Genomic DNA, 18,888 nt, shown 5'->3' with positions numbered 1-18,888 from the left:
TGGGCACAGTAGAAGCTACTTTCCTGTGCTTCCCATAAATTATTTCACAAGTTAAATATGTTATTTGAATTTGCACTCTGCCAGATACTCTGGGTTTTTTCCACTTTCCTTTGTGCTAAAGGTAATGATTCTTCATAAACTGTCAGAGGCTAAACAGTAATACTCTGCCTTGATTTTATTAGATTGTGACTCCCTTTTATTGAGTAATGAACATCATGAGTTAAAAGTCTGCATATCATCCTTTGATGGTGACCTGAACCTTTTTAAAACCATTACTTGTAGGGCATTCAATCCAGTCAGATGCATGCTGATGAAAAAACAACCACCCAGAGCTCCTGCTGACTATGTACAGGCAAAGCTTGACAGCCCAGCATCAAACAAAAAATTGATTTCAAACCCAGAAGTCAATATCTTGCTTTTGCAAAGGCACTTTGGCACTTTAGAGGAAAGTTTGCATGTAATGTACACATTTGATGAACAAAATGCAGAGGAGAGGCTTGTTTGGACTTGATGTGGTGCACCCATGGTTTTCTATAAACAGTAAAGCCAATGAAGTGTTGATCTGTGCAGCTGGAGGGGAGCTTCAACTCATTTTACACATGCATACATAGCATCTAAATGGGCCTGATTTTTGACGTAATTGATCTAAACAAATGAAGTTTCTTAAGTACAGCTATGACCTGGTAATGTTTCACAATGAAGTCTTAATAAGTTTATAAAGTCTTGTCTTGTCAGTCGGTAACAAAGTGCCATTTTATCTGCTGCCTGACTTTGAGGTCCCTCATTTCCACTTGCTACTTGTTATGGTCAGTTTGTGAGATGGAGAATGATTGCCTCTTTCACACGTGGTATACTGCTGGAAGTCAAGTTTAGATTGTGATAGTTACAGAGTCTTTCTGCACTGGTCCCTGATATGTGTAGCTTTACTAACAATATCTAGAATAGCTACAGCCAGTGTCTGGAGACATTCACAGGCACAGTGAGTAGTGCCATGAAAATACACCACAGGTTTTATATTCTGCAGCTTTTTTTGGTGCTAAGTCTTTGTAACACATGCTATTGCAGATTCAATGTCCAAGTTGCACGTTTAGAGGGATGTTCAAAACTATTTCCATCTATATAGCTGATGTTCCTCTAGTAAGTGGTTTCCAATGTTTGTGGATTTCTCTGAACAGAAGACTGCACCAAAGTTGCATGGGAAAACTCTTCTTTAGGCTTTAGTCATCCACAGTCAGTTGCATGTTTATGCACTGGCATCATAAAGTAAGGGTGAGATACAAGGTTGTGAAGATTGCAACACGAGGAGTTCAGCTGAAAAAAGACTCTGAGCCAGAATACTCTCTAGAACCAGGACACAGACACTGATGTTTCTAACTGCATGATGAGGACTATGCTCTTCTCTAAGTGAGAGCCCTTAATGGAACAGCAGCCTCCTGTTATTTTGTTACGTAAAATAAAACAGAGGAAAAAAGGTAAGGTTAGCTGTCCTGTTGTTGTTTTGTTACATAATGTAGGTTATACATCAGCACTTTGCTTTCCTTTTATGTTTCAGTGTCATTCTGAAAACTGGGGACACAAGATGTTGCTACAGGAAAAGTGTGTTTCACAGTCTGTTGAAAACACTCCACTTGATAGTAGGAGAAGCTAGTCTTAAGTGAAATTCAGTGGTTGTGTGTATTAAGAGGAGATACAGTCACTCAAGTTGTAACACTGATTCTAGTTTTTAAGTGTTAGTGAGGGAAAACATTTCTGCAAACACTTTATCTCTGCTCAGATAAATCATCTGACAGCTGAGTGACCTATTTCACTCCATCTCTTTTCATCCACCCTGCGGTGGCTTCCTCGCTGGACTGTCCCATGGAGACAGACACTGTTGTCAGACATTGCTTGAAGGAGGAAAAAGGAGGAAATTCTCCTCTAGGTTGCAGAATATCAGTGCCAGCCATGAGGTGGACCGGCTTGGTACAAAAGAGGTACCTTCACACACTGCTTCAGCTCAGTCTGGATGTTACACATTCAGCTGGATTGTCTGCAGGTAGAAGAAAAACTGGCTCTGCAATTTGTCCTGGCTGTAATCAAAAGCCACTAAGCTACCCTCCAAGAAGGCAGTTTCTCCCACTTTGATTTTCCTCCTAATATTTTTCCATTATCTGCCAAATTGGGGGTTAAATATTCTGCTCCCTTTTCATTTTGCAGACATCGTCATTGGCTTGGCATGTGTCTGATAGGGAACCTGTTTCTGGCAAGCAGTCTCGCTTCTAGTAGCAAACTTCCTGTGTCTCCTACAAAGGTGGTGGAAAAGACCCAGGTTAGTTCTTCCTAGTGCACCTGACCTTAGGTGCCTCATCAGATTCATGAGAGAAGCACCCCAGCTCCATACCCAGTGGTACCCAACAGGACAGGGAGCCCTGTGAAGGTGATTTCAACTGGCTGGTGCAAATGCTGTGTGTGTACATCTGCAGCAGATTGAAATGGGTCCTGGCTCTTTGCTGTTCTGTCAATTGAATGCAGAGTATGTTGTTTAAAAAAAAAAATTGTTTATTGTTTCCTCTGCAAGGGGTGGCAGGGTGGGGGCTGGGGTGTTTCTCCTTGTGAGTGGGCACAAGCACAATTGTCCAAAGTCACACTAGCAAGTTCATCATCGCAGCTACTGTGGAGCTCAAGTTAAAGGGAGCACAGAGTGATTCATTCCACCTGGCAATATATACAGTGAGTAAAAAGAAATATTTCCTGTACCTAATCCAGACACCAGTTAGGCATCAGTCTGTCTGAATGTGAGCAGACGTACAAATGACAAATGTGTGGAGGAACAGAATAAGCTGGGAAAAAAAGGAGAATGTATTTTTCACTCAGAGGTTAGCACATTTGCTCTGAATACAATCCCAAAACCTAATGAATCAGAAAGTGTAATTGTTACATAGACTAATTTCAAAACAGTACTACTCATTAAAGATTAAGGGAGAGAAAAGGAACATGAGGTTCAGACCTTTTATTGAAATTTTGTCATACTAGGTCCTCACTGGTAATTTTTTATGGTTCATATTTATTCAGCTCTTCATTCACAGCCTTCTGTCAAGGCTCTCTAATACATACCAAGTACAAGCTTCATTAACTGCATTATCTTTCAGCTCTGCTTTATCTGTGATTACCAAACCAGTGTTTGTCAATGACATTTTAATGTTAGGAAGCAAGTTTAAAAAAACACAAAAAACCTAACATAAAAGCAGCTTGATTTCTATCTGGTTTATGCATTCAGATTTCCAAAGCTTCCTTGCATTTGAATACAGACATGTTAGATACCGTTTGGCTAACTATTAGAGAAAATGAGGGTTATGGGGAGTTCTTTAAGTTCTGGCTCTTTAGACTTGCAGAGCTGCCAGCATGTCTTCTAGAAATGTTGAACTTTATTTCTGGGATGCTCTTTCATTGGCACCTGATGTCTGAGACTGGGACTGGTGTCTAAGACTCCTTTGCTATTGACAGGTCTCTTCTGTTCTCCCTTCAAGGCACAAATCAACCCTTAAACTGCTTAGCTTGACTCTGAGACTATTAGAAATTTGGATGGATGGGGGAGAGGTGCTTTACAAGGTGTTTGTTTTATTCCTTGGTGTTCTGTTAGCTCAGCTGATCCCTCTGATCATGTCAAGTTTTTCATTCTGACAATGAGTAGAGAGAGAATGATTGTGTCTGTGTCTTTTTAGAAACCAAAGAGGAAAATTGCAAGAAGGAAAATGTTGAAAATTCTCTCTTTTGTAGTAAACAAAGATAACTTACAGATAGTCACATTTAGCCATCTCATACTTGGTTAAGAAAGGTCTTGGGGAATCTTGTTCAATTTATGCACTGGCCACAGTGTCCTGCTCCTTTATAATGTCTTCTGAATTCCTGTGCTGCTGTTGTCCCAGTAAAGGCTTGCTGGTAGAGGTAGACAGCTGTAGCAGACTTCCTTTGTATCCCACCTACGTGGTGGGATCTGTAAAAATTCAATTCTGTGTAGTAAACAGTGGATGATTGGAGCATCTTCCCACTGTGTAAGATCTATGCTCAGTCATGATGTGAGAGCCATTGCAGCCAGCATTAAGTTCTCCTTCCTGAGGGGAAATACAGTCACACAGTTTGTGTCGCTCAAACATTGTGGGTCTAGTTAATACTCATAGACTCATAGGTTTGGGTTGCACTGAACCTTAAATTTCCAACCCTCTGCCATGGGCAGGGACACCTTTTATTAAACTGGGTTGCTGGAAGACTCATCCAGCCTGTTCTTGAACACTTCCAGCAGTGGGGAATCTTCAGCTTCTACAAGCATACTCACAAAAGGGGACAGTTGAAATTTTAGGAAATCAATAAAGATTTTTTTTTTTCCTTTTTCTTAGCTTTCATGATCTGTTACAAATCCCATAGGAGCTTTGGTCACAGCAGAGGGTAAGAACCTAAACAGGTTTTTTTGCCCCAAGGAAATTCTGCACAGCTGCACTAATTTTCAGTAGGATAATTTACTGGCTTGTGCTTTTGTGTGTACCTTATTTCTGATGTTCCTTAATTTGGAAGAAGACAATTAAAAAAAAAAGATCGTAAGGCAAAGAAAATAATTACTAATTCTAGTCAAGGTATATTAAACTCCATAGTCCTCAGAAATGACATAAGTGTTCAGAATTTGTATATGGAGGAAATAAAAAACATTCTGGAAGGAAAAGATACCTAAATGTCAGAAAAAACAAAATGCAAGCTATAAAATCCTGTGAAACATCTCATAGACCAGAGTGAGATAGATGTGCTGTCTTTACTTAGCAAAGAAATCACGGAGGATATGAAAATAGAGAATGAAAATAACACATTTTTACTTGATTCAAAAGCATTATCCATAATAGCATCTGCAATGTGTCTGTAATAATATGGTGTAAATTGAAATTTACATAACAGATCGTTGAAAACAGTCTCTGACTCACAGTGTGAAAATGGTGTGCCTCCTGAAGGAAAAGTCAACCAATAACAGAACTTTGCAGAAGGCCTATTTCTTATTTCAAGATCTACCCATTTAGCCCCTTTGTAGATTGCATAGTATTCATCTCAGACATGAGCTATGCTAAAAACTTAAATAGCTGGTCTTGGAAACCTCTGGTATGTTTCTCCCAAATAGACAAGTCATTTTCTCTGGGCTGAGTTAAGTTCTTATTAATGGTGATAGATTGACAGCCCTAAAAGTTGGAAACCTTCTATTTGTTGGATGCCCTCTATCTCCCTCAGCTGCATTTAATACTCTCTTCCTATCTTGATTCCTGTCTGTTGAGTAGGAAAACAGTCATTAATTTTGTCAATAAACCAGGAGTAGAATTCCTTCACTGTTGTTTTATTGTCTCAATGGTCAGGACTTCAACTGAGCAAGAGTCCCCAGTAATATCCAGTCCAAAAATGTTTGGACACTTCGATTCACATGGAGCTGCAGAGCTGAGATCAAACCTGGTTTAGTTCTGATACTTGTCTATAAGGTCTGTGCTCATTGCTCTTCCCTTTCATTTGCTGGCTGATGTGCAAGTCAGAGACCAGTATTATTGGCATTATAGGGCTTTTTTAAGTTTGTTTGAGCTTGCTAAGTCAGATTTTTTAATAGTTCCTTAAATTCCTGTGAAAAGTCTGTCTGTCCAAATGTAGATGACCAGTATAGACCTCTGTTTGAACTTGTTTTCTGTGTTACTGACATAAAATAGAGAGACCAGTAAGTATGTGTGTGACTTTTCTGGATATCTAGGGTAAAATTGGCTTTTAAGATTGGGACCTAAAACCACTCAGTTCTCCCTATGGCATATATACTCCTATTTGTGCGTCTGACCTGACAAAGCCAGAGGTAAATATATGTCCAGTCAGAATAATGGCACCCCTGTAATTAACATGTATTTTTTTGCTAGACCACTTCCAATACCATAAGATTCTGGTGTAACCTGCCATAGTTAATGATGAGGCAGTGTGAGTCAATACAGGGTGAGGAGAGGCAGGATTGCTCTCTCACACATCTCCATGTTTTATCTAATGTGTTTAACTATCTGAGAAGCTGCAGAGACACCGAGCATGCTTCTTCTGTTCCTCTCCTAAATCCAAGTCCTAATCCATTACATGTCTGATTCCATTTGTTGTAATTTATAACTGCATACGGTTTGTTCAGTTCTGAGGTCTCTAATTAGTGAATAAATGGGGGTTAATTTCTCATTATGTAGAAGTCTGGTAAGTATTAGACTGATAGGATAGACACTCTTTTCAGATAAGGCATCACTAAAGTGTTGTGTACTACAGAATCACAGAATGGGTGGGGTTGGAAGGGACCACAGCGGGTCATCTGGTCCAAACTTGCTGCTCCAGCAGGGTCAGCCCAGAGCACATTGCACACAATTGGATCCAGACAGTTCTCAGACATCTCCAGTGAGGGAGACTCCTCCACCTCTCTGGGCAGTCTGTTCCAGTGAACAGTATTAATGACTTTTGAGCATGAACCCACTCAAAGTAGAGAGATATATACGTCCTATATATGTCCTGTTTCTCATATGCAGTGTGCTATACTGTCAATCTCCCTCCAGTTCCATCAAATACTTTAGTTTTCTTCATTTCCAAAAAACAATGAAAAAAATACTTTATGGTTAGCTAAAAAAAAAGTAAAAATAGAGATATGGTCAGCACTTGCTTCATCTTTCCTGGGTGTTTATCTTCCTCAGTCTGCATTCCGCAGTCTCTTGGCTAAGAAATACTCCGAGTTTTACTCAAAGTAGCCATACGACTGATCTTTAACATCTTTATTCATTTTTTGTTGTTTCATTTTCCTGACACCGCAGATTTTATGCCACATGCATTTTTTACTCAGTTTGAGTACATTTTTAAGAGTACAAACTACTGGATTTTGTTAAATTGTATAACCCTGACATGCTTTTATGGCTTTCACCAAACCAAACCAAACCAGTCTGTGATTAAATGTATTCTTCATCTTCTTCTTGACTTAACTATTGAAAGTTCTCAGGCAAAACGGGCAGAACAAACTTCTCTGGGAGCTGTATATCCATCATAAACTGACTCTAACGTGTTATCTATCCAGACTGGTTGTATTTTTCATGCTTTATCACAAATCAGTGCCACAGATAGATTGCAGTTTGCAACCTGCAGTTGTTCATCGAAGTTAACTTGGCTGTCAGGACAGCCTTTCTGCAGTGCTTTAAAGTTTCATAACTTTTGTGCATGAGACTGAACTATTTTTCTAGCTGGCTCAGGGATCAATGTTGTGGCATTAGAACATATGAAACAAGGCTGTGTTACCCTTTTGATTTTCATTTAGGATGTGTGACACCCCAGCCTTCATACTTTTTAGAAGTGTCTGCACATAGATTAACCCAGTATAGAACTACTCAAATCATGAACCTTAAAAGTATTTTACTTATGTTTTAGATCATCCTCCAAATATTCAAAACCATTCAAGACTTCGAACTCCACCTCCTCCAATATCACATGCTCACACCCCAAATCAGCATCACGCAGCCTCCATCAATTCCCTGAACAGAGGGAACTTCACTCCACGCAGCAACCCCAGCCCAGCTCCCACGGACCACTCTCTCTCTGGAGAACAGCCAGCCACTACTCAAGAGCCAGCCCATGCTCAGGACAACTGGTTACTCAACAGTAACATCCCACTGGAGACAAGGTAGGTCACTTTCTTTAGCACTTACAATGTTCTGACTCTGTGTGCTCAGGATGTTATGGACAATACACACATTGCATAGCCAGCCACCTTCTTTGTGAACTGGTGTTTGACTTATGCATTTTGCATTGTATTTATTATTCCTTGTGTCTTTTTATTTGGACTAGGAGAAGAGGAAATTGCTCTTCTTTCACAAACTAAAAATGTTGTCTTTAACAGCTGTTTATAAGGTTATTTTCCTCATTTATAATTGGAATCAGGATCATAGATTAAAATGTTCTTGGTTTTCTTTCTTTTATTTTCCTTTAATGTCTTTTCTTCCTATGTAGTAGGATAAATCAATATCCTATTTAAAAAACTGAAATCAGTCAGTATATTGAAAAGATTTAGCCTTGTAGCTGTGCCTTATCAAGCAGTCCTTTCATAGTACTTAATTCAGGAAAGGTTGATCTTGTATCACCTAATGAAGAGAGGTCAGCTGCTGCCCTTTTCAACATTGCTCCAAAAGCATGAAACACTGGATAGCCCAGCATCAGCCATCTAATGGTGTTTCCATTTAGCTCTCAAATTCTTTTCCACCTATGCAACACCTGAAGGGTGTAACAAGGATGTACAACAACAAGTTGTTGTAGTTCATAGCTTTGTTCAGGTTCTGTGTAGGTTCTGGAAAAGAGAACTCTCACACTCCCTCAGCCTCAGTCCTCCTATCTGATGGTGAGTGCATCTACTTGCAGTCCCAGTTGCTTTCTCCAGAGGTTTTGCTTCTCTATTTCCTTTGCTACCAAGCAGCCACTGGGGATGCTGAAGTCATCAGCTCCCATACATGGTGTTTCTTTCAGTCTGCAAAGGAGTCTTCCAAGCGTAAAACATGGTGCGCTGTCTTTGTCTAACCCTCTCAAACCAACAAGATTTTAGACAGCAAAATTCATACAACAACTGAAAACTGAGACAGGGCCAATATTTTTAACATCACTGCCTGCAGGAATCTCATTGAGAGGCAGCAATAGTTGTAGCTGTATCATGGGACAAGTTGTACCCAGTTTTGCAAATTTCTGCTAAGAGAATGTTTTTTTTAAAAATGAGCACATCTGTCAGTCTTTGTGAGAATGAGCTATATCTGCTGGCCTTCTGAAACTTCCAAAACAACCTGAATATGACATTTTGGCATTTAAAGATAATTAATTTCTCTGTGACTGCTTGATTAAAAAGACTCAACTAAGAACCTGGATCCAAAAGATTAAGACAAAATTATGAGCAAATAATGCAAGTGTGATTTGGCAACAGTTTTAGTAATTATATTGTGTTAGTAATTCTCAAGCACAAATACCAAAGCATTGAGTTTCATGTGGTAATTCTTATTAAAATTACATTAAAAAATACTTAGGCCCTACTCCTGCAGCTTTTTTTGTGATAATCCTCTATAATTCAGAAGGAAGTTCTGTACCTTTTCCTAGCCAGATGGTGAATTCTTTATAGAAGAGATAAAACACTGTTTTAGTAGTGCAAAATCTTAAAGGCTCTCCTCATTTATTCTCTGTGAAAACATTGTGGATGAAATTTTTTCAAGATCTGAAGCAGACTGCTCTTGTTGCAGGTTGGATTGGTCACATGCAGTTGGAGGTCTACCTGCACAAAGAGCTCTTTCTGCATCACTTGATGATTTTACTCTAGCATCACAGATCAGTCACATTTGTACTTGGTCCTCAGTCTAACTATTTTATTAATTTAGAAAACAGGTAGAAAACATTTTATTAATGTAGAAAACAGGTCATTTCAAGACTGATGGTGAGGCTTTTGACACACTGGTTGAAATGGTATAATTTCACCCAGTGTTTCTTTTTGACAACAAGCATGTTGGAAAATACGCAATTTTGTGCCAACAGCAAATGATCACTACTTCACTTACACAACATTAAGAAAATAAAATGTGTTATAATGGTGTCATAAAGAGAGAGTAGGCTGAGCTGCATAGATGATCAGGATATCTGGATTAACTTCCACTCTGACAGTCAGCTCTTCTGGCGTGCAGAGGTCTTCCATTTCCTTCAGTGGGAATAGTGTAGACATAAAAGACCAGGCTTCAGAGCTTTTTAGCAAACTTGGGTGCTCAATTCAGCCTCTTCCATGAGTCTGATCTTCCCCATCTTCTCCACTGCAAAGATTTTTAGAGCCAAATAAAAAGACCATCACCTATGAGAATAAAATGTCCGGTATGTAGAAATGTAAATTCTGGCCAAGAGACATTAATCCAAGAATAAAGATTTTCCAAGTTAGGAGATTATGGTAATCTCATGTCAAAAATGGAATTGTATTTCCTTTGGGTTTTATTTAATCCCATATTAGTCAACAGAGAGAGAACACAAGAAGAAAAAAGCTGCATCTTTTAAACTAGGATTGTCACAGGCTGTGGAATGTGCCTGCAGTTACAGAATTTAACCAGTTTGAAGTGGCTTGATTTTGACTGCCATGGACTCCAGGCAGTTTTCAGAACTGGGAATTCAGACTGGTTTGTCACTGCCTGGAAATTTCTAAATTGTAATGCAAGGGCAAGCAGAGATGTGCAGCACAAATATACAACTGACAGGATAAGCCTATCTGAGAATTTTGTATGTTGCAAGAGGAAGAGCCCCTCCTCTTCTCTCCCTCCTTTTCATTAGTTTCCCTTTACTCCCTTTTCTCTGTTTCTCCTTTCTCCTCTTTCTTTTCCTGTCTGCTCCCTTTTTTGTTGCTTTAAAAGCCATGTGTTATCAAGGTTGTGATGAGAAGATCTTTGCTCAGCAGTCACTCCTGACAGGTAAGTTCCCCCCATATTTATTCCTCAGTCTTCTTCCTTCTGTGGCCTCCTTTCTGTTCCTTTACATGAGACCTTGTGGGAGCAAACAAATGCCAACTAGATGGACGTTTAGTTGACAAATCAGCAGTTTTCAGGAGACTTCCATTCCCAGGAAATTTCATGTGGTAATCATGTAAGGTCAGATTTCTCCCACCATTACTGCTAATGAGAAAGTTGAGTGTTTTGTAACTAGCCAGTGATTTACAGGTAATCTCCAAGGGATCAGGCTCCGTGAGCCTTCCGTGAGGAGGACAGTCACGCATCAGTCCCTGAGGTGACCCAGCGACCTGTCTGTTACAAATGCATACGTTACGAGATTGTGTAACCCTCCCCTCCTCTGTTCTATTGACAATCCACAACTGAGATTCATGGAACCAATTTGACATGGATTTTAACTAACGATGAACTTTTATTGATTGGTGTGTTGCTAGGTGCCTTGCCTCTTACCCATTAAATGCTCAATGCATGCACATATGCTGCTTCTTTTTTTCTATGCATTGAACTCAACATCCAGTCTTTCCTGCATTCCCAGGGAATGTAAGGAAGCCGCAAACACTTGGGGATGGATTGATGTCTCAAGTGCTATGGCACACAGCTCATGCATGTTGATCCACTTTATTCCACAGCTATGAATAGGAGTTACTTCACTTTCATTCAGATCAAGGAGTAGATCTGTTCTGTCGAAGCAGCCTGAAGGCCTCCAAAAGCAGGGAGTTGAGCTAAACAAGTGCTGGCATTAGCAGCAGGAAGAGGAGGCAGTAGAAATGAAAATTAGGTTTGAAAACATTTTAGAAAAAACAGTGTCAGGGTTTGTATAATGTGACAGGGCTGGTTTCTCTTGGTTTAGCATGTTACCTGAATCCAGTTTCTTTGACAGGAATTCTTGTTTGAGTTCATGTTACTTACATGCTCTAGGCTCTTAATCCTGCATAAGTGATAAAATGTCACAATGCTGTTATATTTTTTTTACTAGTTTCTGCCAGGGGATTTATTCACATTCATGCTTAGATTCAGTTTTGATGCTGAAAACAGACATTGGCAAAATCAGGACTGTATTTTGTTTTAAAAAACAAGGGAAGAATGTTCTTTTGCTGGGTCTCGAGAAACAAGCCCAAATGTGAGAAAGACACAGTTTGTTCCCAGCTGTGCCTCTGAGTTAATTCTTTATGTTCCTGCTGTTCTTCTCAAAAAGTACAAAGCAGTTTAGCATTTGTAGGTCAAAATGTGACTTATAAAAGAACATGCCGGGAGGACAAATACTGCAAAATACTGCTGCTGTGTGCAGTGTCAGTCCCGAGCATTTGCATGTGCAGGCCCTAAGTATCTTGCTTATTGCCTGTATTTTCCAGATTATAGCCAATACTCTGGTGTTGGAATTTGGGTTACAGCTTAACCTGCTTCTGGCTTATATCTGCTTATCACCAAGAGACTTTCATTTGGAATACTGATATTGAGCAAAAGTCACATCTTGAAAATTTACATTTTACTCTATTTAGTGAGTTATTATTCAACAAGGGAAATAAATTAATCAAACTGGAAACTAAAAAGTCCTCAAATACAAAAATGAAACTAAAGCAAAGGAGTGGCAAATTTTTGCTGGAAATCCATAAGAAAGTTAAGTGCAAAAGTGCTACCAAGGTACTGGCCACAGTGGGATAGAGATACTGTGCTGTCCCTTTTCAGAGCTACTGTAACACAGGTGCAGGAGTATAACCAGATTTCAGCTGGGCTGGATTGAAATCTGGTCCTTTGGATCCAGGAGTTTGGAAGGTTTCAGGTGTCGCTGGAAATAAATAATGTGCATTGAACAAAGACATCCACTGTTTTGATACATGCACATGGGCGTGTGTGCTTGTATGTGTGTATATGCATATATATAGTGTATATATAAAGAAATGAACATTTTAAAAAGCTATATATGTATATGTGTAGCATCTTATACATATAAATATATGGTCCATCATTCTAATTCCATGCACAACTGCACTATAACCATTGTGGTTTATAAGATCACACTTCATATATGCATGACTCACTGGCTTCATTCATGTTTCCATATGTATGTAGAAACATAGCAAAGCAGACATTCCTAGAGACATTGCAGGACAACCTCATTGAGATGGACATTCTCACCTCCTCCCGACATGACGGTGCTTACAATGATGGGTATGTGACACTTACGTGGTCTTCCTGTTTACTGTACAGTCATTATGATCTTTGCATGAAAGCATTTGGTCACACCAGTGATGTTTAAGGGCAACACCATTGCTGACCTCTTCCGATATGGCTTTAAAAAATTAATTTCTGGGGCTTAGAGCATTGTGTCCTGTACATATTAATGGAAAACTCATTAATATGCTAGTGAGCCACTGCATGCCATTTGCTTTTTATCCCCTTATTGTTTTGAAACTCTTTTGATTTGTAAGAAGTACCTACAGCAATTTCAACTCCCATATTAACCAAAATTAATTTAATTTTCATAAAACTCTGAAACCTTTATTGTGCTGACAGCCTGATACTTCACTGTTTAACTGATATCTTCCACATACATTATCTCACAAGTAAGTGTCTGCTAAGTGGTGTATGTCAGCCAAGCCTTGGAGTTTGACTTTAACCTTAACATTCTGGCACCTTTAGGCAAATTTTGATCACATAACTTTTAAATTATAATGGACTTTTAACTTGATAGTTGGTGCCAAAACTGTTGAATCTTGTGTTGGCAGCTCATCATTTGGTAGCCGTCATTCACACGAGCTTATTGGTGTACTTGAGCACTGCAGGTGCCTCTTTGCTCAGAACAGATACATCTCTATCTAAAGAAATACTTTTCAAAAAGGGGATAGTATCTGACTTATTGTAATTTTTTTTCTTTTTTTGTGTAAAGCATTAATAGAAATAAAAAAATAACGAATCTTTCTCTAGTGCTCAGCAGTCATGCTTAGAGTACCATTAGAACCATGGCTGTATTAATACAGACACCTATTTTGGAAAATTATATGTTGCATTTTCCTGCATGAATTGGTGGCTTTTCTGCACTGTGATGTTTCTGCATGTGATGTTTCCCCCCGTCACTGCACAAGTAACTTCATGGGGAAAATAGAGTCACTTCTTCATCTGGTATTAGCCAGTGACTGACTCCCACGAATCCATGCTGATTGCATTTACTCTGGCTGCAAATCTGGCCCCATAAGCCATGGCAGAATCTGCAAAGGGCACTGAGGCTGTTTCTCAGTCCTCATAAGCTCCATTTTTGTTTTACAGAAGCATGGTGGTAGATTAGTCCACTCCATTTCCCTGGTTTCATTCCCAAAATTTGAATGCCTTTTACAGCATGATGTCCCACCTAAATCAGGTTTTTCATTTAGTATTCCCATGGACAGATGTTCCACTGGGACATTTCATTTCAGAAACTCATGGGCTTCAGTGTGTTCTTCCCATGCTGACTTCCATGAGTGTCACCCAAGGTGCTCATGGGCTGGCTCTCAGGCTGCGTTTGTCATAATGGGCAAAATATGGTGCCTCCCAATGTGTCACTGGACAGGAAATGCTGTTGCCTTTGACAGTAATTCACACTTTTTTAAAAGTAGCCTTCTATCCAAGGTGCACTGGACTGCTTTGTGGAAGCAGGGGCTTCTCCCCACTGGCAACACACAGGACTTTGATGCTTTTAGCCACGCCATTGTCTGACACTTAAATTTGCTGGATGGGGACAGTGTGAATATTCCCCTCTGTGACAATTTGGGTGCTATGGAATGGCTTAAGCTCCTTTTCCCCATCTCCATTCACCGATGCCACACAAAAAACGCTCTCATGCAGTGATCAATAAATTGATAAACGCCCTCCCTTCTTTAATCTGACCTCCGCTCCTCTTCAGCCTCCGTAGGGCATTTCTGTGGGAGTGCGAGCAGGCTCCCAGTTCTGCCCGTGCCACCAGTCTGTCGTAGCTGTGCTTGGGGTTTTCATCTCACTCTAACGCCAGCTCTTCCACAGAGGGGACTCCTGCCCTTGAAGAGTTCTCTGTGGCATTGTTGGCACTTTGATTTTTTCATGTGGTTTTGTTTTCTTTTACTCTATGTGACTTGCCTTTGATTTTTATTCTTCTCTTTTGTGCATGCCGTCCGTGTCTGTAGCCAGCATTGTGTGGAGCTGCTCTCCTCGTCCTGGCAGCAGTCACCATTCTCCCACCCCACGCCTCCCTCAGCATCGATTTGTGTGAGGAGTCACTTGCTGTTGGTCTTTCTTCCCTCAGGCACTTCCTGTTCAAACCTGGAGGCACTTCTCCCCTTTTTTGTACAACGTCGCCGGGATATCCCCTGACGTCCAGCACTGTGTACTCGCCTCCCCCTAGGCCCCTTCCCAGAAGTACCTTTTCTAGGCCTGCCTTTAACCTGAAGAAACCCTATAAGTACTGTAACTGGAAATGTGCTGCTCTGAGTGCCATTGTCATCTCAGTCACGCTGGTGATCCTGCTGGCCTATTTCATAGGTAAGCTTGTTGCTGTTTGTTTTTCTTTCTTTTATTTCATTTCTCTACAAACCCTCCCGTACTGCTAATGTTTGGGAAACAGAGGGTCAAGACTGTGCTACAAAGTGACGGGTAAATAAGGCATCTGTTGATTTGTTTGTGTTGCAGTGTTGTGGTACGGAGCTTAACACCTGTCATAAAGCCAGAAGGGCTTAGTAAAACATGAGTCATATGAGGGACTTGTACTCCCTTCAATATCATGGACATTGTGCACAGAAAAGTGTACCTGGAGTGAGGCAAAACCACCTGGTTTTCTCTAAGCATCCCATTAAAACGGGATGTCCCAGTCCCAGTCACATCCAGGTCCCTCAGTGCTGACTTTGGTGGGACAGGTCAGAACCAAGATCCTGGTACCCAAAAATGTGGTTTGATTCTATCATTTGGTGACACACCCATTTCAGTGACATTTAACTAATTATATTGGAGTTCACAGGGTGACCAGGAGGATGGAGAAGGACTGGGTTGAGATTGTGGTTCATCGGGGCCTTTTTAGAGTAGGTGCTGCTAGTGAAATTTGCATCTTGGGTGGAAAAGCAGTGGATTTTTCTTTAACTGTGCATGATCTGAATTTCTTTGTTTTATGCAGCTTGTCAGTGTTCATTGCAAAAAAGCATTCTTTTTGTGTGTTGCAAAAGTAATTGAACTGCTAGAAGTGAAAACTGTATTTTTAAGCCTGTAAAGCTGCAATGTTACCATTACTTTTTCTTCAGTTCTCTTTGATATGTGTGTTATAAATGTCTTTAAAAAGTCCATTCCTAGACTTCTATGTTAAACTGTCTCTGTTAAACTGTGGTGCAAACTCCAGTTGTCAGACACTTTTAGATGTGTTCATGGGTAAAAAAGCCCATTTCTCATGGCTCAAATGAGTCTTTTTGATTTTGCTGTGACTTCCTGTACGCTAATGATCTATAAAAGGTTGTGGGTAGAATTACAAGTCTTAGTCTGGATCGAAAGATTTTGCTTTCATTTTACATGAATATGATTAGCACCACCACAAAGGATTGCTTTTACTGTGTTTCTTTTATATACACTTCTTTAATGACTGATACTTTTCCACTTCTGCCTTGCATCATACTCTGGTCACTTTTATGTCTCCTGTAAGAGAAACAGGAATGATTAATTAACCAACATTAAATCAGCAGCAGTTTGATGAAATATGCAGTCAGTTTTCATCATTTGCTCTGTACATTTAGAGTCACCTTTCTCATTTGTCTGGTATTCTCCTTATGTTCTGAACATGGTTCCTTTGGACGTAATCTCCATGTATCGGAGGAGAAAGGAGAATCATTTCAGCTCAGCATAGCAGTGCCAGTTCATTCTGGAGGAGGAGGAGGAGGTGTGTGCTGGTTGATAGATGGAGAGGAGTTTGGTTTGCTGCTTTCCAACTCAGAACCCTGTCTCAGAGTTCTCAAAAGATCACATGCCTGCTTAAAACCACAGTTAATGTTGTTAAAAGGAAGGTCCAGTGAGTGCCCTCCCATGTTTTTTATCCTCTCCATTGAAGTGATTTCCCTGGCATTTGCCAGACACCACGGATGGCTGGCAAGGTTCCAGAAATGTTGAGCAGGTTGAACCACTGTAATTAAGGGTCATAATTACTAATTTCTAAAGGAACTACCAATTATTAAAAATCAAATCCAACAGTTCAGTTCAGCATAAACATATTTAGCAAAGATTGCCTCTACCAGACCCAGTGTTCTGATCAACGAGAAAAAAGGCAGATATTTAATTAGATTTTGATGAAAAATTGTGTTTAATTTCGAGTATAATCAATTATTAATTACTGTAATGAGTGATTCTGGTGGGGTTTACTAATTAACTCATTTAAAAATTATGAATAACCTTTTCATTTGTAATTATTTTTTACATCCTGTCAAGTTGCAGATGAGAATTGTATCACCTAACCCAAAAGAAAAGAAATGAATGAGACAGTCAAAATGTACTTTCACTAAGTTAAACTGAGGCATTTTGCATTTTGATATGAACTATGTAATTCTTAATAGGAGCTTGTTTATTATTCCAAGTAACCTGGTCTGTTTGCAAACAAATTACTGTTTTTCCTTCAATTTTGGGCTTTCTTCCCCCTCCATTTTCTTACAGATAATTTTTCTCATGTAAGCAGTACCTTGGTCTTTTAAATGCCATGGGGACAGTCTGAGTGGCAAGGTATAACTTAGTCATGAGTAAAAGGTCTAATCTGTCTTAACAGTCTGAGTATTGGGAACTTGACTGCTTTCCATCTGCTCTTGTTAGTTAAAATGGAAGTTATCTTTTAATGACCATTTTCATCCTCCAGAGCAAACTGAGGTTATTGAAAAGATTCCCACTTAAGTGAATGGACTTTAGGTTGGGTCTCACTGCAGCAGCTTGGCATTTAATCTGGTTTTTTGTATACTGGTTAGATAATGGAAATACTTCAGAGTGGTATATAGGCCTTCAGGGTGTTCCTCACGGCATCAGACTTGTCACAGTTTTCTGTTTAATTATTAAAAACTGCCCACTGCAGGCCTTGCCTGTGTGTAGCAGTGTGGAGCTAAAGACAAATTGAAGAGACTCTGCTACGGGCAGAACTTCCCGCATGACAGACACTCAGGCACGACTGTGGTGGGTGCCCATCTGAGGCTGGCAGGGCTTCATGGGAACAACAAGGCACTGGTCATTTCTGAAGTTTTTTGCTGAAGCCAGTTTCTTTTTGAAATTCACCTGGAGAACTTGCTAAACCATTTGTTTGAGGCTAAAAGGCAGAGTTTCTATTATTTCATGTAAGTCTTTATGACATTTAGCAGCCTGAGGTTCATTTATCTTGCTGGGCCGTTTCAAAGTGAGGAGAGGAGACATAAATAGGTGTCCATGGCAGCTGAAGGGCTGCCGTCATGTGTCAACACTGTGATCAAGGGGAAGGTTTTACAGTGCTGAGTCACTGGTCTGGAGAGATAATGACAAAAAAATATAACAGAGTGTATTAAACACCAGAAGCTGATTTTCATTTGAATTAACCAGCTTTTGATTGACTTGTTGCCCCTTTTCAAAGAGTCAGACACCATACCAAAGCAGTGGTGACAGTGCCCATCAGTGGTTTGCGCACACAGAGCTTATGCAAATCCCACGAGCTCCACAGAAGTTTGTCTCATGCCGTGAGAACACCAAGGAGAAAAGCAGGGGCACATCAGGGCTGCAACATTAAGGTGATGGAACCATTGAAATCAAAGGCCTCTCTCTCCTTGAGCAGCTCAGAACTGCCCTGCAAATTTGCTATTCCAGGAGTTCCTGAAGAGATATGACTTTAAAATTGAATTCCCCATTTTAGGATTGTCCATTCAATGGACAGCTAGACAAGAAAAATTTTCCTGGCTTTTGCTGGGATTTGGTGAGGTCTGTATAGCATCATTGAGTTCTGCCTTGGAGGGCTAATTTCTAGCAAGATTCTAATGGCAGAGACAACCTCACAAGGTGTGTTGCTATTCTAATACTTTGCCAGCAGTTCCTGTACCTTATAGATGCCAGACCTGCTAGCAGAGCATTGTAAAGAGTCTCTGACATTGCTATACTGGTTGGGAGGAAGTTTAGAAACAGAAAATACCTGTTTGATTGTCCAGATCTCCATGCCCAGCAGCTGTTTGGCTAGGTCTGTGGAACAGTTTCTGAATTAATTAGTGATGGAGAATGGTTTCTGGCTGTTTAAACAGAAGTTATTATCCTCTCCCTGATGTAGATTCCAGACTAGATGGAAGTGCAATTTGATGGTGTTAGGCACTTGCAATTTTCCTATACTTAAGCATGTGCTGCGGTTGCATTGCATGAACAGCAAGAAAGATGGGCATTTGATTTAGATTAAAGCTAGGGCTGGAAAATATATTAT

The 18,888-nt window shown here is 40.0% G+C and overlaps 1 protein-coding gene across 10 annotated transcripts in view; it reads left to right on the top strand.

Annotated features, from left to right (window-relative positions):
• TENM4 (teneurin transmembrane protein 4) overlaps positions 1-18,888 on the top strand; it is a 589,980-nt gene that overhangs the window by 376,337 nt on the left and 194,755 nt on the right. For 5 of the 10 annotated variants that reach the window (XM_063148730.1, XM_063148732.1, XM_063148731.1 and 2 more), the window contains 3 exons: positions 7,423-7,675; positions 12,573-12,671; positions 14,755-14,990. In XM_063148730.1, the coding sequence (XP_063004800.1) occupies positions 7,423-7,675; positions 12,573-12,671; positions 14,755-14,990 (588 nt within the window). The remainder of the gene's footprint in view (positions 1-7,422; positions 7,676-12,572; positions 12,672-14,754; positions 14,991-18,888) is intronic. The other 5 variants (XM_063148734.1, XM_063148737.1, XM_063148735.1 and 2 more) reach the window with 1 other exon arrangement.

This window comes from Melospiza melodia, chromosome 2 (genome assembly GCF_035770615.1).
Source record: "Melospiza melodia melodia isolate bMelMel2 chromosome 2, bMelMel2.pri, whole genome shotgun sequence".
In the NCBI taxonomy this organism is placed as follows: Eukaryota; Metazoa; Chordata; class Aves; order Passeriformes; family Passerellidae; genus Melospiza; species Melospiza melodia.
This window is presented reverse-complemented; position numbering and strand designations above follow the sequence as displayed.